This window comes from Tubulanus polymorphus, chromosome 7, assembly GCF_964204645.1.
Source record: "Tubulanus polymorphus chromosome 7, tnTubPoly1.2, whole genome shotgun sequence".
Taxonomy (NCBI): Eukaryota; Metazoa; Nemertea; class Palaeonemertea; order Tubulaniformes; family Tubulanidae; genus Tubulanus; species Tubulanus polymorphus.
Window position 1 is genome coordinate 7,920,401 of NC_134031.1, and position 21,598 is coordinate 7,941,998.

The 21,598-nt window shown below is 37.2% G+C and overlaps 1 protein-coding gene across 5 annotated transcripts in view; it reads right to left on the reverse strand.

Annotated features, from left to right (window-relative positions):
• Positions 1–21,598, reverse strand: part of LOC141908245 (flotillin-1-like) — a 31,508-nt gene that overhangs the window by 4,247 nt on the left and 5,663 nt on the right. Inside the window, exons 2-12 of one of the 5 annotated variants that reach the window (XM_074798187.1) lie at positions 20,667–20,856; positions 20,101–20,176; positions 19,193–19,283; positions 11,414–11,557; positions 9,671–9,790; positions 8,496–8,591; positions 7,959–8,111; positions 6,963–7,144; positions 6,721–6,766; positions 6,493–6,630; positions 683–847 (exon numbers count right to left, since the gene is read on the reverse strand). In XM_074798187.1, coding sequence (XP_074654288.1) covers positions 683–847; positions 6,493–6,630; positions 6,721–6,766; positions 6,963–7,144; positions 7,959–8,111; positions 8,496–8,591; positions 9,671–9,790; positions 11,414–11,557; positions 19,193–19,267 — 1,119 coding nt within the window. In that variant the 5' untranslated portion in view covers positions 19,268–19,283; positions 20,101–20,176; positions 20,667–20,856. Of the gene's footprint in view, positions 1–682; positions 848–5,230; positions 5,362–6,492; positions 6,631–6,720; positions 6,767–6,962; positions 7,145–7,958; positions 8,112–8,495; positions 8,592–9,670; positions 9,791–11,413; positions 11,558–19,192; positions 19,284–20,100; positions 20,177–20,666; positions 20,857–21,598 lie in introns of those variants that run through there. The other 4 variants (XM_074798190.1, XM_074798191.1, XM_074798186.1 and 1 more) reach the window with 4 other exon arrangements.

Genomic DNA, 21,598 nt, shown 5'->3' on the forward strand with positions numbered 1-21,598 from the left:
TAATTTGAATTGAATCAACCCAATTTTGAATAGGCTTCTGGCCCATCCTACTTGTGTACCAAGTTTGATATGATTCGGTCAACAATTGTAGCCTCTAGGCTGTTAGGCCTAACGTTGTTGTTCATGTTGGCCCCCTGATGGCCATAATTTGAATTGAATCAACCCAATTTAAAATAGGCTTCTGGCTTAAGTGCCTACTTGTGTTCCAAGTTTGAAATGATTCGGTCAACAATTGCGGCCTTTAGGCTCTTAACGTCGTTTTTCATGTTGGCCCCTTGGACGACCCAATTTATAATAGGGTTCTGGCCTGAGTGATATCCTACTTGTGTACCAAGTTTGAAAACAATCGGTCAACAATTGCGGCCTCTAGGCTGTTAACGTCACTTGCGGCAGTGTATTCAGACAGGGGTAAATCTATATGCAACTAAAGTTGAGCCGGGGGCATAAAAACTGAAAATTTGTATTTTAAATAAATCTTAACCTGCTGATATTGAAACTTCTTGATTGTGTGATTTAAAAAGATCTCCTCGAGAAGGTCTGAACTAGACCTCTTCCCCTTTTTGGTTTGTACCTCTGGCGCTCAGCTCAATGATGCTCGATTACTAATGAGTATTTCTAAACGGCCAAAACTACAATCAATCATGGTCACTATGGCCTCGTAATCAATAAAGAGAACACTTACCTTACTGATGTCAACTCCTGTCATGGTGTGAACAACACCGGGCATGCGCTCGATAACCTGAAGAACTTCGCCTGTTAGCTTAGCTGCACCGATGTCGCTGTTGCCGCTCGATACCATTGTGATCTTCTTACACTGTGACAGTGGAGCAGAGACTTCAGCAGCAATCTAAAAATGGGTATAATTACACTTATAAATTAGGGTTTCTCTGCCTTGTTGGTTCAAATACTCATACTATGTTGCCTATAAAAATTCTTTGAAAGCAGTCATCTATTAACAAGACTTGAGTATTTTAGGAAGCACCACCTAGGGGTCATGAAATGTACTAGATATGTAGATTTATGCGGGCTATTAAGAAATTCAACATTTCAGTCAGTTTCCATTTCGCGAACGTAGTCCCTCAGACTGATGCTAAGGGCAGTCAATCCATTAATTCACTGTATTTGTTAACTCATCACAATATATTGCGCTATATTCAAAGACCACGTTCAGCAAGTCTGATCAAAACACCAGATCCAATTTTCCTCGACACCTTGCTGGTGTCCTCACCGAGTCGGTAACTTTAAGAACTTTAAGCAATCAAATATGATTGCATGATATATCAACGTAGTTGATAGCAATGTCGATCTTATTTAGGGTGGACATCAATCAACAACACAGACCCTGTATCGACAGGAAAACCAGTTCCACCTAGACGCATTATTCTTTACCAATTTGTGGTTCATAGTCTGATACAGATTTGCAGATATATACAAACACTCGAGTTCAATGGTGACCCTGACAATACAACCCTCTAACGGGTCCAACGACACCATCATCTTCCATGCATGTTTGGTGAAAATAGTGGAATTTGATTTATATCATGTCTATGACGTTCACGTGTCTAAAGGCGTGTGACATGTGAGGTCTACATAACACGATTAATATTTCCAGTTTTGTCTATGGGCTCAAATCATTAGACTTAGGGAGTATCTCGAAATTTCGATAGTTACTTCAATTAGAATAACTCGCGGAAGGGGGTGGGGGTGGAGGCCTCCCGCGGATTCGTCACAACTGCCGAACTATCAATTTATTGCGGTGCAAGATAACATTGAGATTTTAAAGATTTATGTCCCCTAGTGGGAAGATTATGAAACAAGTGAAAGAAGTTGATATCTTCTATTGAAAGGTACTACAGTAGACTCCGCATACCTCATAACAGTTTCAACAATGCTATCTTGCCGAAATTTTACTTTTTATTCAATATAACTTCATTTTCGCAGTAAGAAGCCCAAATAAGTTGTTAGTGCAGCCCAGTATGATGAAATATTTCACACGTTTATACATGTCATGTTAGCATGGGTCAATGGCTATCTGGTAGTAACAACACTTTGGGATACTTCCAACTGTCGCCATGGTGACGGGATGCTTATTTTTACAACATACCTGCTGACATGTTATCTGGACAACAATGTTAAAGCAATTCTACAAGGATGTTACTATGGCAATGGTGCACTTTTTTGTATTTTACTGCAATTTGGGGGTTGAATTCTTTTCTAAGGACTTTTTTTACACAAAATTTACAATATCAGTCAGTAATTTAAAAAAGTGATTTAAGACCCTCTAAATTAATTTTTCGAATAATTAGTTATCATTTGTTATGAAGCCAGTTACTATAGAAACAATAGCCAATAAGTAATTGTTGATGATACCAAACATTCTTTTCTCATTTAAAGTCATTCCATCATTTGTAAATGAAATAATTTGATAATTTGAAAATGCAATGGCTGATCATACTAATACTGACACTTTTTATATTGGTAATGCTGTAACCATGGGATGTCAGATTCTATTGTTATTTGAAAATGAAAAATGAGAGTTGAAAATAAAGTTGTAGCACCAACAGATCCGTCTGCCATAGTCATTTTTGAGACAAGGGAATTGAAATTGGAATTTGCGATGTTTGTGAATTGACACTAAAGGGGTAAGTTGATGTATTTTAGTCTGATTTTAGTTGACTTGTGGCCTAAGGTACTTTCAGCGAGTTGAATGGAGGGCCCATAGGCCTATGGCAGGCCCTACGCTATTCCCAACTTGTAATTTCATTTCATTGAAACAGCTGCGTCTTAAACATTATAGCCCTGTCTACTACATGTAGTTAGACCAGTGTAAATGGGTCCGCACCCGGTCGAGTAAAAATTTAGACCGGACCAAATCTGAGTGTGCGTTCACACACATGTTGCTAAATTGGCTACAAGTTGTTATGATTGGGCCCGCAAGATGTCGCCATAAGTATTTTACCCCAACATTTATATCTAAATCAGGGGCGGATCCAGGGGGATGGGTAGACAGTATTGGAAAGAAATTTAAGGGCACCTTTCTGATCTTAGGGCACACCCAGTATCCAGGTCAATGCGAGCGCCGAAGGCGCGAAGTCCTTGGAGGGGGGTGTGGGGCCCACCCCCAGAAAATTTTGAAAATATGGTACCATTTAAAGGCTTTTAGAGGGCTTCTAGAGGCTAGCAGAGCAATCCAGAATAAACGAATCCGAGACAAGATTTCAACAGACGCAGATAAAAATGAAGCTGGCGAACCCATGAAAGAATGGTTGTCGCCAACTTCAAGATCAACAATGAATTTCACAGAAGACACCCATGAAAAACACTGGCATTGTTTTTTATATTTTCCCTAGTGCCCCTATAACCTTTAAATGTGCTCCTTAACAATTATACAGAATACGGCTAAGTGCCCCTTCATTGTTAACAATCGGCAAAAATTGCCTCGTCTTCACATTTATCCGTATGTCGTGTGCCGTATTCCAAACCAAAAGTGCCCCTAAAATTTGAAAAATTAGGCAAAAAAAGGCCCTTTTTTCTTCAGCATTCACCGCAAATTAAAGCCTGAGCGTGCCCCTTGAAAAGGCAAAGTGCCTTTTTTTCAACATTCTCCGCGTATAGTGCCCTCTTCTAACGTACGAGTGCCCCTATAGCCCTCCCTGAAAAGGCATCTAAAGCATGAGTGCCCCTTGAAAAAGGAAAGTGCCCTTTTTAATTTATCATGATTATAGGCCTTACCAGGTACATCAAATATGATTATCTCACTTTCTCAGCAGCAGTATTTATCGATTAATTTTATAATTATGCCCGGATTCCGGACACGGAATTAGCGGTTGCTGAGATAATACCGTCAAAAATATTGCCGGTGAAATTTCGAAGGGCACTTAAAAATTCTAGACCGTATTGGGCAATACGGCTAATACGGTCTGGATCCGCCCCTGCAAATGATAGATTTATGAGTCCCTGGCAGTTTTAATTTGAACAACTTTGATGATTGCAGTTTATCATATTATCTGGACACATCAATAGGCCTATATGATAGATTTTAGAGGGTCTTAAATCACTTTTTTAAATTACTGACTGATATTGTAAATTTTATGTAAAAAAAAGTCCTTAGAAAAGAATTCAACCCCCAAATTGCAGTAAAATACAAAAAAGTGCACCATTGCCATAGTAACATCCTTGTAAAATTGCTTTAACATTGTTGTCCAGATAATATGTCAGCAGGTGAGTTGAAAAAATTATCCCAATTCTATTTTATAGACGAGGTAATTCTAATTAATTCAATAAAACTTTTAACCAGCTATTTTTAGCTATGACTATATAAAAATTCATGGTTTTCCCTTAGCATCCCGTCACCATGGCGACAGTTGAAAAATGACTGCGAAAATGAAGTTATATTGAATAAAAAGTAATTTAAAAAGTAATGTAATTTCGGCATGATAGCATTGTTGAAACTGTTCATTGTTGCTTTTATCGGAAAGGCCATACCCAATAATATATAGGTAGGTCTAAGAATTTTCAATTTATCTGCAATACTTTTTGAGTAATCCACCGTTTAAAAAACCCTCCTCACAGCATATATTTTACCAGCACGTTACCTTAGCAACGCAATATCTCGCCCGGCTCATGTTTCCAGGGTTACAAATCAGCCCAAATAAGCTTGAGAATCTTATCTTTCTTCAATGGAAATTTGGACTTAGAGGTATTCCAGGTAAGCGAAATTCCAATTTTTGAGTCTTGGAGCCTGGACTATAATAGATATATACAGTTATCAAGCAGCCTGCTGGCTGAAAAAGCTCCGCTGTGTACTTAGTCCATATACTATGACTATCCAGTAACATGTATTAACTGAATATCCAAAAATCCATCTGAGTCTTCCAAACTTACCAAATAACTGGAGTTCCAAGAGAAGAGGAGAATCTCCTCTGTGAAAGTGCTAACCATAATCAACAAGAGGTCCATATGGTCGAAGACGGTGTTTAAAATAAATAGTAGTGAGGGGATGCATGATGAGATGTGAAAACAAATTCACGTTTCCAGGGTTTCCGTGAGGGTGAATTTTTTAACCGTTTCCCCCCACCCTAAAGTGCTCCTATTTTCCCAAAATCCTGAAAAATTATTTAAGGAATTGTGAAAATAAATTGATTATTCATTCTCTTAAGACATTATAGTGTACTTATTTAAGTTTATTTCATTTTAACGATCTGTTTAATCTGTGTTATCTTGCATTTGAAGTTTGTTTTTATGTCACAAGCGCCTTGAGCCGTAGTTCTTAACGCACAGCAACTGCCGATGCTCGAAAATCCATAACCGGAAGTAATTTCTCATTTTGATATTTTGAAGAATTTTGACCTCAAAAACGCCCTGTAAATTTGATATTTTACGATTTGTATAAAGATTCAAACATTTAGACTGTAATAAGAAGCAAAATAAAGGTCTTAACAATTGATATAGTAATCTACGGTGTCTTTATTTATGAATTTCGACAATGTAACACGAAATTGTGAATATACTGACTTTCTAGGGGGTCTTTTGCCCTGGACCCCCAAAAATGATCCTGCCCAGTAGACCCCCTCTTTCAAAAATCAGAAGTTTAATCTTTCGGCACTATTCTGTGGCTATGACTATAAACTACTGCTCTGTGAAGTTTCAATGCCCTATATACAATAGTTTGGAAGTTGTGAGGATTTAATTAGCTAATTTCATTAACATGCGAATCATCTGGCAGACACAAGACTCAAACATTAAAGCTGCAGCCAGGTTAAGGGTTAAAATGGCTCCAAAAAACTTCATGCCTGATGTGTTCGTCTTGGCATGGTTACACGCTTGTACAATTTTTTCCCCAATAGAATAGAGTAACGGACATTTTCTTAACAATCATGGACACCCTGTGTTTCTAATTACCATCGTAGTGCTTTCAAGTGAAGGTATAAAATCCGGGCTAGCGACTGAAAAACTCTGCAGAGAAAACCCTACCGATCCTCTCCCCGTCAGTGTAAACAACGAACTGCGCAGTTCTATGAACTACTTACGAATATATCAGTGTGCGAGCACCTATGAAGATAGTGATTGGGATAACACTTCATTGCTGGGTAAAACCGATATAGACAATTCACTGACAGATGAGCCCTTCAAGTGCCTCAAAACTTTCCATAATTCATCATGATTTTGGGACCTAAGTACAACAGGCTATGATTGTCATAGCTAGGATCATGGATACAGGCAAATGACGCGTTGCAGACAACTTTTTATCAAATTATCAGTTCTATATGATACAGCATTATGGGACTATATTCATGGCAGTAGAGATACTACAGGAGTTGTTCGGTGAATGGCAGGATTTTTACTTGCGACGATCCCTATATGGTCTTCGACCATAAGTATAAAGGCTACTAATCATAATCTGTTGACATTTTTGGAAACACTACAATCTCCATCTATGTAGGACTGATAAAAAATTCGAAACATATTCGTGAAAAACCATATAATGTCTACCTTAGGCAATGTTTCGAGAACCATGTCAACCATAGCTGCATCCTGATAATCCTTCCACGCATCTGCTTTCTTAGCCATCTGTTCAGCTTCAGCCCGGGCCTTAGCTTCAATAGCATATGCCTCGGCCTCACCTCGCATCTGAAAGTAGGTTAGCCAGCTCTCCCTTTAAAACAAATTCAGTACGTTTGACTCGTTCATTGTTCGGATAATTGCACCATGAATTAATACCTCAATAGCCTGAGCATCGGCTTGTGCTTCCAATATGACCTTGTTTCTGTAAAAAGAGGCTCAAAATAAATCAAAAGTAAAACATGACAAATCGAATCAAAAATAGTGAAACAACAAACTGATTTTAAAATGTTCCAGGGAAAAAAGACAGAGCATGAAGATGTACACCTCTTGTATCATCGTTATGAAACATGAACTTAAATGAAAGGTTATATTAGTGTTTTTCAGAAAATGAAACTCACTTCTCTGCTTCTGCCAATTTTTCCAGTTTGAATTTTTGTGCATCTGCTGGTTTCTGGATTGTAGCCTCGAGTTCGCGTTCACGTCTGATTATCTCTTGTTCTTGCAGTTGAATCTGTTGTGACCTTTCCACGACCTTAATCTGCATCTCTTCCTCTTTGATACGTTGTTTGGTCTTGGCGGACTGAAAAAATGAATCAGATGGTAAATTCAACTATATCCGAAAGTTTAAGACACTCATACTGATTTACCAGGTGCGGATCCAGAGGAGGTGGGGGTTTCAGGGGTCGTGACCCCCTGCTCAGCTACCAAAAAATGTTTTAAATCATTTTCTTGAAGGAATGAACTCAAGACATATGTTGACAGTACCACATAATCGGTACAATATCATCTTGATGAAAGGTTAGTTCAATGATTACATTCTATCTTAATCTAATTTCTTACAGAGCATCTATACTACAGTGCAGTGTATAAATCAGTTAGGGACTTAGCTAGTGCACCATTTTGTAGTGTATTGATGTTATTAGTAATAAATTTTGTCTTTGTTTTCTCCAGCACTATCAGGAATTAATCAGTCAGCACTGAAAGGGTTAATATAACCAAGGAATCTGTCTCTTCATGGTGAAATAATGCAAAACTACCAGGTACATCAGTATGAGAATCAATTTTCATGCTCATGTCAGTCCTTAGTTCAGCCCATTCTTAGCATTTTGTGAACTGGGCCATAAGGGTTCTACATACAACTGAGAATTTCAAAAATCAAGTTCATTCCCTCAACCCGCTGAGCACCCAACAACGCAATGCACATTAATGTGTCAGATATTTCTTTTCCCCCAATCAAGGGGATTAAGGGCAGTGAGACTAGAGAAGAACCTCTGAGCCAAGAAACTCTGTGGGTGCCAGGATTCAAACAAATGAACCCTGGATTGGCAAACCCAGTGACCAGCAGGTTAAATTCTCTAGACCACTGCACCTTGAAAAAATTTAATTTAACGCACCTGTAATTCATACGCAAGTTCAGATTGGGCTTTCATCGTTTCAACTTTCTCATCATACGCCGCTTTCTTCAACTCGAAATCACGCTGAGCCTTCGCTACCTCAGTGTTGTTGACGTTTGTTGCTGCAATACGTTGTTCATTGGCAATCGCTTCCTGTTAAAAACCCAGAAAAAAAATAAAACACATTTATAACTAGGAAGCTACAGAACTTCACAAGTGGCCACCATTTTGGGAGTGAGAAATTGATTTTCGATAGGTATCATCTGTGAATGATTCCTATGCCCCTAACATGCAAAAGTACTAGATGGATGTGGTCTGCTGATTTTGTCATAAAATTATCTTTTTTCTGACAGAGAAATAAGTGCCATAACATCTTTAGGTCCCAATAAATTGTCGAAAGTTACTTTAAAAAAATCAACATTTTCTTTGGGTAGTACCCCCAACCCCCTCGACTCACACCTTTCAGCACTTAGTTACTGCCAATTTTGACCTCCCCACAGATAATCATTGCAACGTACAAGTTTCAGTAATACTTACCTTAATTCCGGCATCTCTGCGTGCTTCAGCTTCACCGATACGAGCATCTCTCTTCACTTGCGCTGTACGCGCCATTCCCAATGCTTTAAGATAACCCTGAAATACAAGATACAAATTTTTTTTTATAAATCCGAGAAACTGGACAGCAATTTTCAAACATAGTTTTCACATGCAATTGGTTTTTTTAATCAAATGAAACACACCTTGAACCGACCATTAAATACACACGCATAAAAATGGCCATTATTTAAAAGGTATTGCCTTCTCTTCGCATAAGCATTTTTGGTGCTACCCAATTTTAAGCCAGATTTTAAAGACATGAATGGAGAGAGATTAAAATCAAAAAGGTAAATTTTTGAGGCTATAGGAGGAAGCTAATGTTTCATCTTTTATTACTTAATCAAAAATCAAATAAGAATAGGAGATAACTGCTATTTGAAACAAATATTTCATCCATGAAGTACGTATGTGTGCATCAGATTACTCGTTCTTACCTGTGGCACCCATATCGTATACAACACATTTAGGTCCCACCTAGCTACAGCCTACATACTCTATCAGGGTTTCCAGCGGTAAGGCCAGGATAAAAAGAAGTTCTAAGAAGGACTTTTCCGGCAATTTTAGACCCAAAAGGAGGGACTTTTGGACTCGGAAAGAAGTACTTTCCAGTAAAATAAGTGCCCCCGAGGAAGTATTTTTGCAATGCACAATAGACCAGTCATACATTTCTTGTTAATTCCATAACACTTTACTGTATATTCAATCTTTCTGACAATTGAATTACCAGGAATGAGTAATAAAATACTTCAACAGTCGAATTCGAAACTGCGCTCATAAAAATCAAACTTGGAAGGACTTTTCTATCAAAAGGAAAGGCTTTGAGTCAAAAAGAAGGACAAAGATGATGTTTGTCCAGACTTTTTCCAAAAGAAGCACAAGGAAGGGCTTGGAAGGACCGCTGGAAACCCTATGTATGGACAGTCCCCTTCATCCCTTCAAGCTTGCTGAACTTGATGATGAAAAGGATGACTTCAGCTCGATTCCAGCAAGTAAACTAATCTTATCAAAGATCAATCGTTATTTCTGCATTGTATTCTATTAGTAAGTTCTATTCTACATGCATTACATAGTAAGGCATAATTTTGGATTTTCAAGGCATTTAAGGCATTGCTTACAGCATCATCTCTGATATCTTTCAGTGTATAGCTGACGACACTGATACCCATGTTGATCAAATCGGACGACGCAACTTCGAAAACTGCACGCGAAAACTTCTTGCGATCCTTATAGATCTCCTGTATAAACGAACATCAGAATTATCGTTTAAAATCAAAAAGAAACCAGTTTAAGATACATTTAGGGTGTTCCATATGATTGGGAATTATATACAAGGATGGAAATAACTTCAAAATGAGGCATTTTGAAAATACAGTAGACCTAACATATTTCGGATCATTCGGGACGGATGAAATTCATCTGATTTATGAGAATTCAACATCATATTTCATATTTTTGTTTAGATGAACTGTAAGTAAAATCTGAATCAGATGAAACTATGGATTAAACTGATCCGGATTAAAACGATTCACTGTATATGTTAAGCCCATTGTTCATTGCCAAACATTATCCAAGTTTTCTCTTATGCGCAATGAAAGTTTTATTCATAATGGAGTGTAATAAGATAAAATCCCACTATTTACAGATTAAAAGAATTTAAAAACCAGAATTTATTTATTAAATCTAAAATATTTAAAAGACACGACGTTTCGATCTCACCCTAGAGATCATCGTCAGGTGTGAGAAATAGACTAAAAACAGGGGTATATATACAGAGGAGGACAGGTTAATTGAGTAAATTGGTGAGTGAGTAAGTAATTAGTGTTTGGCAAGGCATGAAGTAATATACTTAGAAAGAATGCGGAGAAAAGCCATTATTTAAATTGGTACTAATATCTGAGTGACGAGTAATTAGGGCAGACTCAACTATGTGGCGTTTAGTGTAATTGCTGGAAGTATAAATAATTTCGGCTTTATCAAAATTAAAACGATGACCAGTGTTCCAAACGTGATTGGCTACGCCACTAGCCGGTTTTTGATTTATTATATCCTTTTTGTGTTCCGAAATTCGAGTTTTTAATTCACGACCTGTTTCTCCAAAGTAAACGCCACATAGTTGAGTCTGCCCTAATTACTCGTCACTCAGATATTAGTACCAATTTAAATAATGTCCAAACACTAATTACTTACTCACTCACCAATTTACTCAATTAACCTGTCCTCCTCTGTATATATACCCCTGTTTTTAGTCTATTTCTCACACCTGACGATGATCTCTAGGGTGAGATCGAAACGTCATGTCTTTTAAATATTTTAGATTTAATAAATAAATTCTGGTTTTTAAATTCTTTTAATCTGTAAATAGTGGGATTTTATCTTATTATCCGTTCACCACGTTTGAGTGTGGTCATCGTTCTATGGAGTGTAATGTAAGTATACGGTCAAGAGCCCATCAGGCTTGCGTCACTGATGTAAGCAGCTAGCAGGACTTGAACTTATATGAAGCAGCAGCTACACAGGAAACTGTAGGCTATTTATTTGGGCTATTTATTAGTCTGATTCAACTGAAGTAAAAAGACTCAATAATTGGCAATCTTTCATATCAATCAAACTCGTATAAAATCGATAGTTCTGTCCATAGCAATTTTCAGTTTTTCTTTTCTTGCAGTCCTGTCAAGATTTTATGTGGAAAATACATGTACTAGAATAATGGAAACATTTATTCCTATTTCTTCCCCCTTCCCTTCCATTCTAAAACATCTGCTTTTTACCCCTTTTTTCCTGAAAATATCTGTACTCCTAGTAATCAAAAGATGGGCTTAGCCTTGGCTAATTGTATATCTCAAGTTTGTTACACTGACCTCAACAGTCATGTTACCCATGATGGCTCGTTGATGTCCTTCTAATGTCTCCTGCGCGATCTGTTCGATCTGCCGTTCAGATTTTCCAAGGAATTGTTGACACGCTGCTGCTAACATGTCCTGATTCTGACCTTGAATTTTAACCTTCAAAAAAATATGGCTATTGAGTAAATCACCATCATTTCATCAGTATTTGACAGTGATAATGATTTGGACGATATCAGACTACACCAATGAAACGCTACCGCAATGAATACAACAATTGATTTTACGTATATATAAACAAATGGTTTTTAATGGTGGTTTCCATAGATAAGTGGTTGTCTGATATGGTTTTTAACTTTTTTGCAGTATCCCATACAGCATTTAGTGAATTATCAGTAAATGCAGACGATCAGTAGAGAAAATCAGTTAATGTTTAGTCGTCAAAGGGAATTTATGACTATCATTATCGGTATATGATCATGATCTGTCATTCACAATCTGAGCCAAAAACTATCGTTTAGGACGCCAAGCAATAAGGAACCACATCATTCCCATTTATAGCTGTCACAGTGCTATCAAACAGCAAACAAGAAGTATCCGCTCATAGTGATCAGATACCTCATAGCTTGGTAGCCGGTGATGTAGTCATGCATGGACAAACCAAAACCGAGATACACGGTTAAAATAACAGTAAACAATCTACTAACAATTAACAACAGGATCGCTATAAAACATGCAGTGAAAATTTAATTTCAAACCAATCACACATAACTACAAGACAATTACCTGGAAGACAAATACATTGGAACCTAACTCTATAACATTCATTGGTTTCCATAACCCCCATAAAGTGAGCTTCCATTGTAGGATATAAGATCATTCAGATAACTCAAATTTGAATTATTCGAACAATGCACAATAACAGGAGCAAATATCATAGGTAAGGTAATGCAGGTAACAATCTGCAGCCCGGAATCACTCTCGGAGGTAGCGAACGAACCCCTAAAAGTGCCCTTCAAAAAGCCAGTGTCAACAAATTTGGGTCAAAATTCTTTCGAAATTTAGAGACAATTTTTATTTCTTTTAATGGAAATTGAAAATTATCCATTCTTAAATACCCGAGCACTTCGTATTTGAGATATGGCCTTTTTCAACAGGAAAGTGCCCCTTTTTGTGATAGAAAGTGCCATTTTTCTTGAAATAGAACTGTCCCTTAACATGCTCGGCTCAAGCCTGACTATGTCATTTATGGTATTTGTAGTTCATTTGTTCGGTTCACTCCGTTAGGGGTGACAATCGAAAATTGGTAGAATAATCTATAACATATCGAATACTCGAGGGGATGGGTACAGACAGCAGATTGTTACCAGCATTAGACCATAGACATACTAGATCTCGCTATGTATGTCCATGGTTAAAGGACAACAACACTGACCACACGTTATGCACTTAGCTGGATTTAACGGCTAAAAGAATTCTGAATCGATAGATTAAATATTTTACGCTGATTAAAAATATAGCATAATTTGCATTCGCACATTATTTACTAGATACAGGAAAGAGAACCAGTAATATATTTAGCAAGAGGCACATGAATGTTGGCTTTCACCACAATTCGAGAAATTGTCCAAAAAGTTTACTGTGTACTAGTCACGGAGAGAACAATTTTTTTCTGGCTCGTTTGACCAGTGGATCACCCGCGTCAGGCATGTTTGATACATACTTTTGTCCAATTATTCATGCCTGCAATTGGTTCACTAAGATGCACTATCGACATCATGTGATTTGGTAGAAAATTGGCTCGTGTGTCCCTAGATATATACAGATATATATTTTTTACAGAAAAAGTCCTTTACGACCAGCTAGCTTGCACATGTGCCGTTTGAAACTACTAACACAAATACACAAATAAACAATCAACCAAAATAAAAATTCAATACTGTAAGATACATAAATAAAGTGTCAGTTATTTACATATCTTGATATTCAAGAACACAATGAAACGCCTAATTCGTGCAATATATTACAACAAATATGAATTCACCATAGGCCAATATATATTCATGTAAAGCCACCGCCTAGGTGACTCCCGGTCAATGGGGGATTGGAGGGTTGGATGGTTGGCGAGCACTGCCTTTTACTTAAAGTGGCTTCCAATAGATTTGGCAGTTCACTAAAAGATATTTCATAACACAGTGGAGCGCTACCAGCAAATTCACTATAGTATGAAACAAAGTACATGCCCTAAAATCTCTAGATTTTCTGACAGCCAAACCCATGAGTTTGATGCATTAAATGCAAACAGATTGATCAAAACCCCCAAGTACGTAAGTTTTATTCTGCTAACCACTCCCTTCAAGTACCGTGTTTGTACAAAGAACTATAACCACTCTCCCCAATTTACATAGGTAGCAACTTAAGGTATGCTCGCTAGAAAAATACACCTACTATGAACTATAACATTCCGGTACATAGCACATGTACATGCATATAACCGGGGTGGCTACCATATTAAATCTTGTAATATAATGTAAATATCAATGCATAAATCATGTGGATGATAATCATGAAAATCTTCAACGTGCAAAATTGAAGAAAAACTTTTGTATGCTAAACACAACAGCATCCCTGAAACACACAGCCACCACAAAGCAAGACCATAGAATAACAGATTCAATCTATGGTGGCCACTAAATGGATAAACTATGATAGGTTTGGCAGATTATGTATATAAACGAAAGAGCTAGAGATGGATAGAATGCTAGATTTTGATGAATGGATTTCATTGGGAGACATTTCAGTCGAGTGTGTGGTGGTATGACAGCAATTGTCCCTCTTACCTGTGCGACACCCATTACTGAGATAGGCACTCCACATTTAGTGTACACATTAGGCGTTTCAATATTCAATGTCATCGTATTCAACGATATCCTGAATATACACGTGCATATATATGTAACATTAAAATACAATGTACAAGAGAAAACCTGCCGGACAAAATTCAACCGATAACAACAGGGAATGAAAATCGAAAATGACGAAAAAATTCGAGATGCCTAAAAGATAATCTGATGATTTTCACCTATCATGGGACCAAAAAAGCTTTTGTAGTACAAGGTGATGCAATGATATCATTGCGATAAAAGGTAGGGTTGTATTATAATTTGAGAACCAAAGGCAGGGAATAATTACAATAATAGCTGAATTCACACTAGGATTTCAGTGCGGTATTAAGCGTTCACACAATGAAATTATTTGAGGCCTATTCGCAGCTTATTCAGTTCCGTATGCCGAAAAACTTGATCTTGGTACGGAACTGAACTGGTCGCGTATTTTCTGTAGTGTGAATGCAGATTTGGCGCTTAGCTAGCTGCGTATTTACATCCTCGTAGTACGCTACACTCAACACTAATTACACTCCCCTCTATTGGCACATAGGGTGACTACCATACTGGGCTTAATTAGTGCTGAATTGCCAACTCTACGTGTGAATGTAACTGGTTGTGTAAGCATGCTATTTTGGTAAATTCGAAACCAGCGAAGTACGGTAATTCATAAGCGCCAAATCTAGTGTGAACGCGGCTAATATCTATCGAATCGTTTAGCGGTCGAAAAATGTTTGGTGGTAGTTGTGTGCACGAGGATGAATCCAACAAAAACTTTCACTCATCAAAACAAGTGACAATCAATAATCATATGGGATAGACTTAACTAACACCAAGGGAAATAGAATGCCTAGTGGGACTTAATTTTGAAATGTCGTGCAAAGTTTCAACTACGCCGAGGACACTACTGAACCTAATACGCTATAGTTTTGTCACAATATTCATATATGTTATACAGAAAATGGATTTCGAGCATCATTCAAATCGAACCTAAATTCATAACATTTCACTTTACCTACATTTCAGGATCATTCATTGATTAAGTACCTATGAAGTTCAAATGCATAGCCTACATATCTGTATGGGCGAGGGGGAATTAAAGAGGTAATTGTACGTTTTCAATACCAGTGCCCGATCTATTTGCTTCAATGCTTCTTAGTTGGCAGTGATGTTCGGCTTCTGGCAACAGATTTTTACAAAACAATAATACACGCAGCGATCCGAAATGGCTACTGAATGAACCTCAAACATGTTTTTTGATAATTGAAAATCTGGAATATGACGTGAAGACAATATGTTTGCAAAGGGGTACTGAAAAAAGTTACTTGCTCAAGACAGCCTCCCTTGGCAGGGATTCAAACTTGATGGTATCGAGACTCGCCACGTTACAAAACCCTGGCACACTTGCCAGAGTGCTACATGCACAGCTTAGATGATGTCATTATTAGCCAATCAGAAATCCCATTTTATTTTAGCCTATAGGTTTTTCCATCTATAGATTATCCATGAAATTTGACTCAACAATTATTCAAACGACAATCTTATTGGTGCCACAAGTTTTCTTGCAGCTGTCCTGAATACCTGCCGAGGTAAGATGGCCCATAGGCAAAGGAGAGATTTCATACATACTTAATATATGAATGATCCTTTTCATCTATCACAACGAAAGAAAATGATCTGAAGAATCGCAGAATTGCTGGAACAACAGTACACGCATATATTATCTTGCTGCTTTCGGACAACTAAGTTTTACCTGCGCGATGCCAACAACTCTTAGCGGGACACCTTTTGATGTATACACGGTGTCCGTATCAATTTGTAGAGTCATCGTATTCAGTGAAAGCCTACAATTTTCAATATCAAATAACTTTTCGTGACAGAAATAAATAATAACTGTTGACACCACAATTGACAAATACAATTGTTGCGAAAACGCTCACCAAGATCATTTTCAATGAAGAAACTTAATTAGAATCAATGTGGACACCGTACACATGAATTTTCCATGAAGATACGGAAATTCAAGGATCCAACTTATCATTATCAAAAGATATCTGTAAGGGGCTATCTAAGTCATCCAGGCTTGACAGGATGAGAAAATTCTGAATTTTTGTGGATAAGCAGTTGCTCTCATGTGGACATCCAGACGACAGGGGTGGCATGATCTAGGCTAAAGGCCTATGCCAAATCGGAATATTTTATGGAAAAAACGGTATGATATATATTAACAGAATATTCTATCGGATGCACGTGTTATAAACGTGTATTGACTCCAGTCATTAGTGAATTTGACAGTATTTACAGGGCTTTCTGCTGATATAGTCAGCAATACTGGGGTCAATAAGTCTGGCATCGTGTAGATAAAATGAAATTGATGCCACATATATATGTGGATGCACCGTTCAGCCCACCGAAAGTGACAAGTATGCCACGCAATTTTGTTATCAGCACCAACAATGCAAGCGACAAATACGCTTGGAAATTAAATCAGTGTACTTTACAACCAAAACACTATTCATCGTGAATGATATTGTAAACTAGGGGTCCAGGGACACCATGCCCACTTGGGAAGTGGTTTCAAATGCTCAACAATCTAACAATTTCAATATTCAAGGCCCCTGGTGTCCATATACAAAAACCAATGACTTTGAAACCCACCACAATCATAGAACATGTCAGCAGCTACGATTTTGTAATTGACTGTGATAACAAAATATGCCTCGTCACCAATCTAATATGGAAATACTAAGTTACTTGACTATTCAACACCCCCAGGTGACCATATGCAAAACCCAAAGCACAATCAAACCAAAGAAACCACAATCATAGACCATGTCATGAACTACAACTTTGCAATTTATCATGGTAACAATCTAATAAGGAAATACTAAGTTATTCTACTATTTAACGCCCCCTGGTGACCGTATAGAATAAATAATGTACTTAAAACTCACCACAATCATAGACGATGTCATGAGCTACAACTTTGCAATTGATTGTGGTAACAAAATATGCATAAGTACGAATATAACATAGAAATACGAAGTTATTGTATTATACAAAAACCAATGACCTTGAAACTCATCAAAATCATAGACCACGTTATGGGCTACAACTTTCAAATTGATTATGGTAACACAATATGCTTAGGTATCAAAATAATGTGGAAGACCTTTTTCCCACTTACGAATGAGTAGTGATGACACCAAGATGGCCACCATTTGCGTCATAATTGGCAGATCAAAAATAACAGGTCTCAGGTATAAAACATCCCTTTCCAAAGAATACCCATCACAAATTGCAATGAGAAATGGCAAACCAGTAGGAAGCTACAGGACCCAGAATTCAGGCCAAAATTGACATATTTGGGCACAAAAAAGGTCACAGGACAGCCATCTTCGGTCCGATCGACCCAATTTTTCTCATGCTGATGGGCCCTTGGGGGTACAAATATATACGAAAGATCAAGGTTATTGATCGAAGCATCCTCAAAATTTCCCTCAAAAAGTTCAAAAATATGTAAAAAGTGGATTTTGGCGAACAATGGCTGCCAGTCGGCCATCTTGAATCTGAGAGGGCCAGTTTTTGGTGTAACCCAAATATCAAGACATTACCTTGAAGCGTCTTCCCAAAATAACTGGATTCCGTCTACGGATGGATGGATGGACGGATGACGGACGAAAAGTGAAAGCAATAGCCCGCTGGGCCCTAAGTCCCAAGTGGGCTAAAAAACCGATAAATGTTAAGAATATTTTCTGGTACTAGGTGACAAAGGTGAAAATTGCTAGGTAGCAGTGAAATTTTCAAATAATTTTGGTGTTTCGAGAATTAGTTAGATGATTTTATGCAATAAAGCAGACAAAACAAAATATGCAGTGGGAAGCAATGTCCTCAAGCAAAAAATGAATTTCAACAAAATAGTTCCCATGTGAACAGTCCCTTACCAAACACAGTAATTACATCACGTGATTTGCAATACAAGTACATTTATATAATTGTAGTCATGAGGAAGGTTCAGTAATAATAGAAATGAATTAAAATTCAGTTTTTAATACAGAAAGAAGATAAATTAGTCATCCATAAATTTTTAACCAGAAAACTCTTTATCAGGCATCTAGAATATTAACACGATTTCAGTTAGGCCTAATGATGGATTTCCTATATCACCAACCAATGTGTCTTTTCATTCCAGAATCCTATAACTTCAACAGCTTGAAATTTCTGTTTTAGAGTACTTGTGAAGATATTGGTCATCCATTTCAATGGTGAAATCAAAAACAAGTCCAATAAGAACTAGGTATCATACAAATCGTATTTTAAATGACTAGCAAATATATTTGCACCCAAATTTGCGCAAGAAAGATTCTAGAAACCAAATGTAGTGGAATGTTGTTCGCAAATTTAGATGAGAATCTTTGATTTGAAGGTACAAACGTTTCAGAACTACTCAAGGAAAGGACCATCAATTATTAAATTTATGACATGAGAATGTCGTTGATTGGAATGGGCTAGGTTGTGTATGTGGACTAACTGCAACCGGCCTAAAAATCTTGAGGTAAAATATTAGAGATCCACCAGTAGATGAAATTTGCGAAGGCCTTTTCTTTAATAACTTGTATAACGAGTCTATCAATATAAACATTTCAACAAAAAAAAAACACTTTTCCCTCCCCTTGGAGATGTGTTCAAAATCTGTCATCTAAGTTGAAAAGGTTGAAGAAATATGTTTTTTCCCTTAAACCCTTGAAACGTGGCGGTAAAAAATCATCATCCAAGTTATAAAGAAAAAAGCTGTAATGGTTATATACGGTATACACGTAGCACATGAACTAAACAAGAGACGGTACATAATGCAACCATAATGCGATATTGCAGTAATATTGTATCATTAGTGGTTACTAATGGTTACCTGTGCTATGCCTGTGACAGAGATAGGCACACCAAGACTGGTGTATACATTATCGCTTTGAATTCGTAAAGTCATTGTATTCAACGAAATCCTGGAAATTATCATAATCAATAATCGTCATTTTTTGTTGTTTTTGCATTCAAATTTCTAATACAGTCTACCTCGGATGTAACAGTCGGGACCAGATAATTTCTACGTTATAACCGAAATACGGTATACGTATATACCGTAGAAACTTCGTTATATCCGAATGTCATTTAAAACCATGCATGCCTATGGTGTGCATAAAAAGACTTCAATGTGTTGAATAAACGGAGAAGAAATAATAATTATTTGCCTCCTTAAGTAATATCATACTTCTCTTGATAACTAATCACGTTTCTTTTAGAAGGCATCGTGCTGCTTTAAAACACGGGCTATGATATGCCTCTACATGTATGTAAGTGCTGTCACAGAAAGTTTTATGTTTCAATTTGTTACGTAGAGCGACATGCATATGCAAACAATTTTTCAAGTGGTCTACTCAGTTTTCAAGCTAGTGTTGGCCCAAAAAAAATATGGAAACATAAGACAAAAAGTTGGCAATCATCTTAATTTGATCAGAATTTTTACATTTGAGCAGCTCCACATAATGTCTCACGGCATCGAGTCAACAAATAAAATCCAGGACATATCGCCATCTATCGGCAATATCTTGCCGTGTATAAACATGAAAATGGCACCAAAAATTTTTAAAAACCAATCAAGTTTCTGCAAAAATTAAGTAGAATCTGGCTATAAATGTCTTCATTCGCTTAAAACTGAAAATAAGTTATAAAATCTTCTAGGAGTCATCAAATGAGATGATTTTTTTGTTGAACTACATCGGCCTAGCATAGGAGGAAAGTTTTTGATATGATATTTCTTACCTCTGAAGACTTTGAATTCCGGGTAAAACGAAAACCCGACCACCGGGGATCAACAATGGTTTATTGTGACAACACCCTAAAAGAAAATAACATTGTAGGCTACTTGCTGGGATGATGGAAAGTCTTTGTCATTTCTCTTATCAGACTTTAGTCAACTCTTAAGCTAAGCATAGGTTTTTAAGCTTTACGGCCTGTTAATCTCGTCGGAACGGTCTGCAATTTTTTCATTGGGAACCTTTTCGACATGAGTTTACTTACGACCGCGCCGGATTGATCGCAGACCAATCGTATGCTGGATCGCAAGGATATAAAAATTTCTAGAAATCTATTTCTACCACCTGATCACGTCGTGGCCAATCAACAACAAGTTACACATCACATGACCTTTAAACCTGACGATAATCAAGTCATAGTCAACCTGAGTGATCTTATTAAGTGGATATTATGCCACATCATAGCACAGGGGTTTGGCGATGGGCTTGGATTTTATTTCCGGGTTGTTGATAATCTCGCGAGAATGGCGCTAAATATGAACTGCGAATAAATTCAAAATATCACGGAAATACCTTGTGTTTATATTGTTTATTTATCCGCTATAAAGTTCTGATAAACAATTGTTCGTTAAGGATCATTACCAGACGGTCGTCACGCTTTACTATATAAAATCACAAGGGATGAAACGCAGTTCAAGTCGTGCCAGCCAGAAAGTTGGGACAGTCACGTGACTTAACGCTTCTTATTTGACTGAACGCGAACCTGAAGCATATAAGATGGAAACTATGATACGAAAAATGTTTGAGAATAACTTACATTCAAATGCATTTTTTGACTATGAATTATATATTTCATCATAATTTATTCTTTATAAGTTATTTATTTCATATGAATCATAATCTGACAATTGATATCGGTCTGTGAATATGTTAACTTTTCGTGTTGAAGTTTTAAATGCGATGACATCATCAGAATGTCACGTGACTGTCCCAACTTTCTGGCTGAAAATTTAAGTACAGCGGAGGCCTGGCGTTTCATCCCTTGTGATTTTATATAGTAAAGCGTGACGACCGTCTGATAATGATCCTTAACGACCAATTGTTTATCAGAACTTTATAGCGGATAAATAAACAATATAAACACAAGGTATTTCCGTGATATTTTGAATTTATTCGCAGTTCATATTTAGCGCCATTCTCGCGAGATTATCAACAACCCGGAAATAAAATCCAAGCCCATCGCCAAACCCCTGTGCATCATAGTGTATAATCATCGTAAACGTTATTATGCAGCTGTTTATCCACTTCCTATAATTTTCTATGTCAACTAAGATATTCATTATTTCTTTATAAGTGTAGTTATCCCAGCTTGGCAGAAGTTTATGAGAGAAATAACTTGAACTTGAACTTTGAAAATATCTGCAGTAGGGCAATTGGCCATGGCAATCAAAAATTGCTTCCAACGCACCTGCATTGTAACGAAGGTAGATCAGGGCCTAACCATA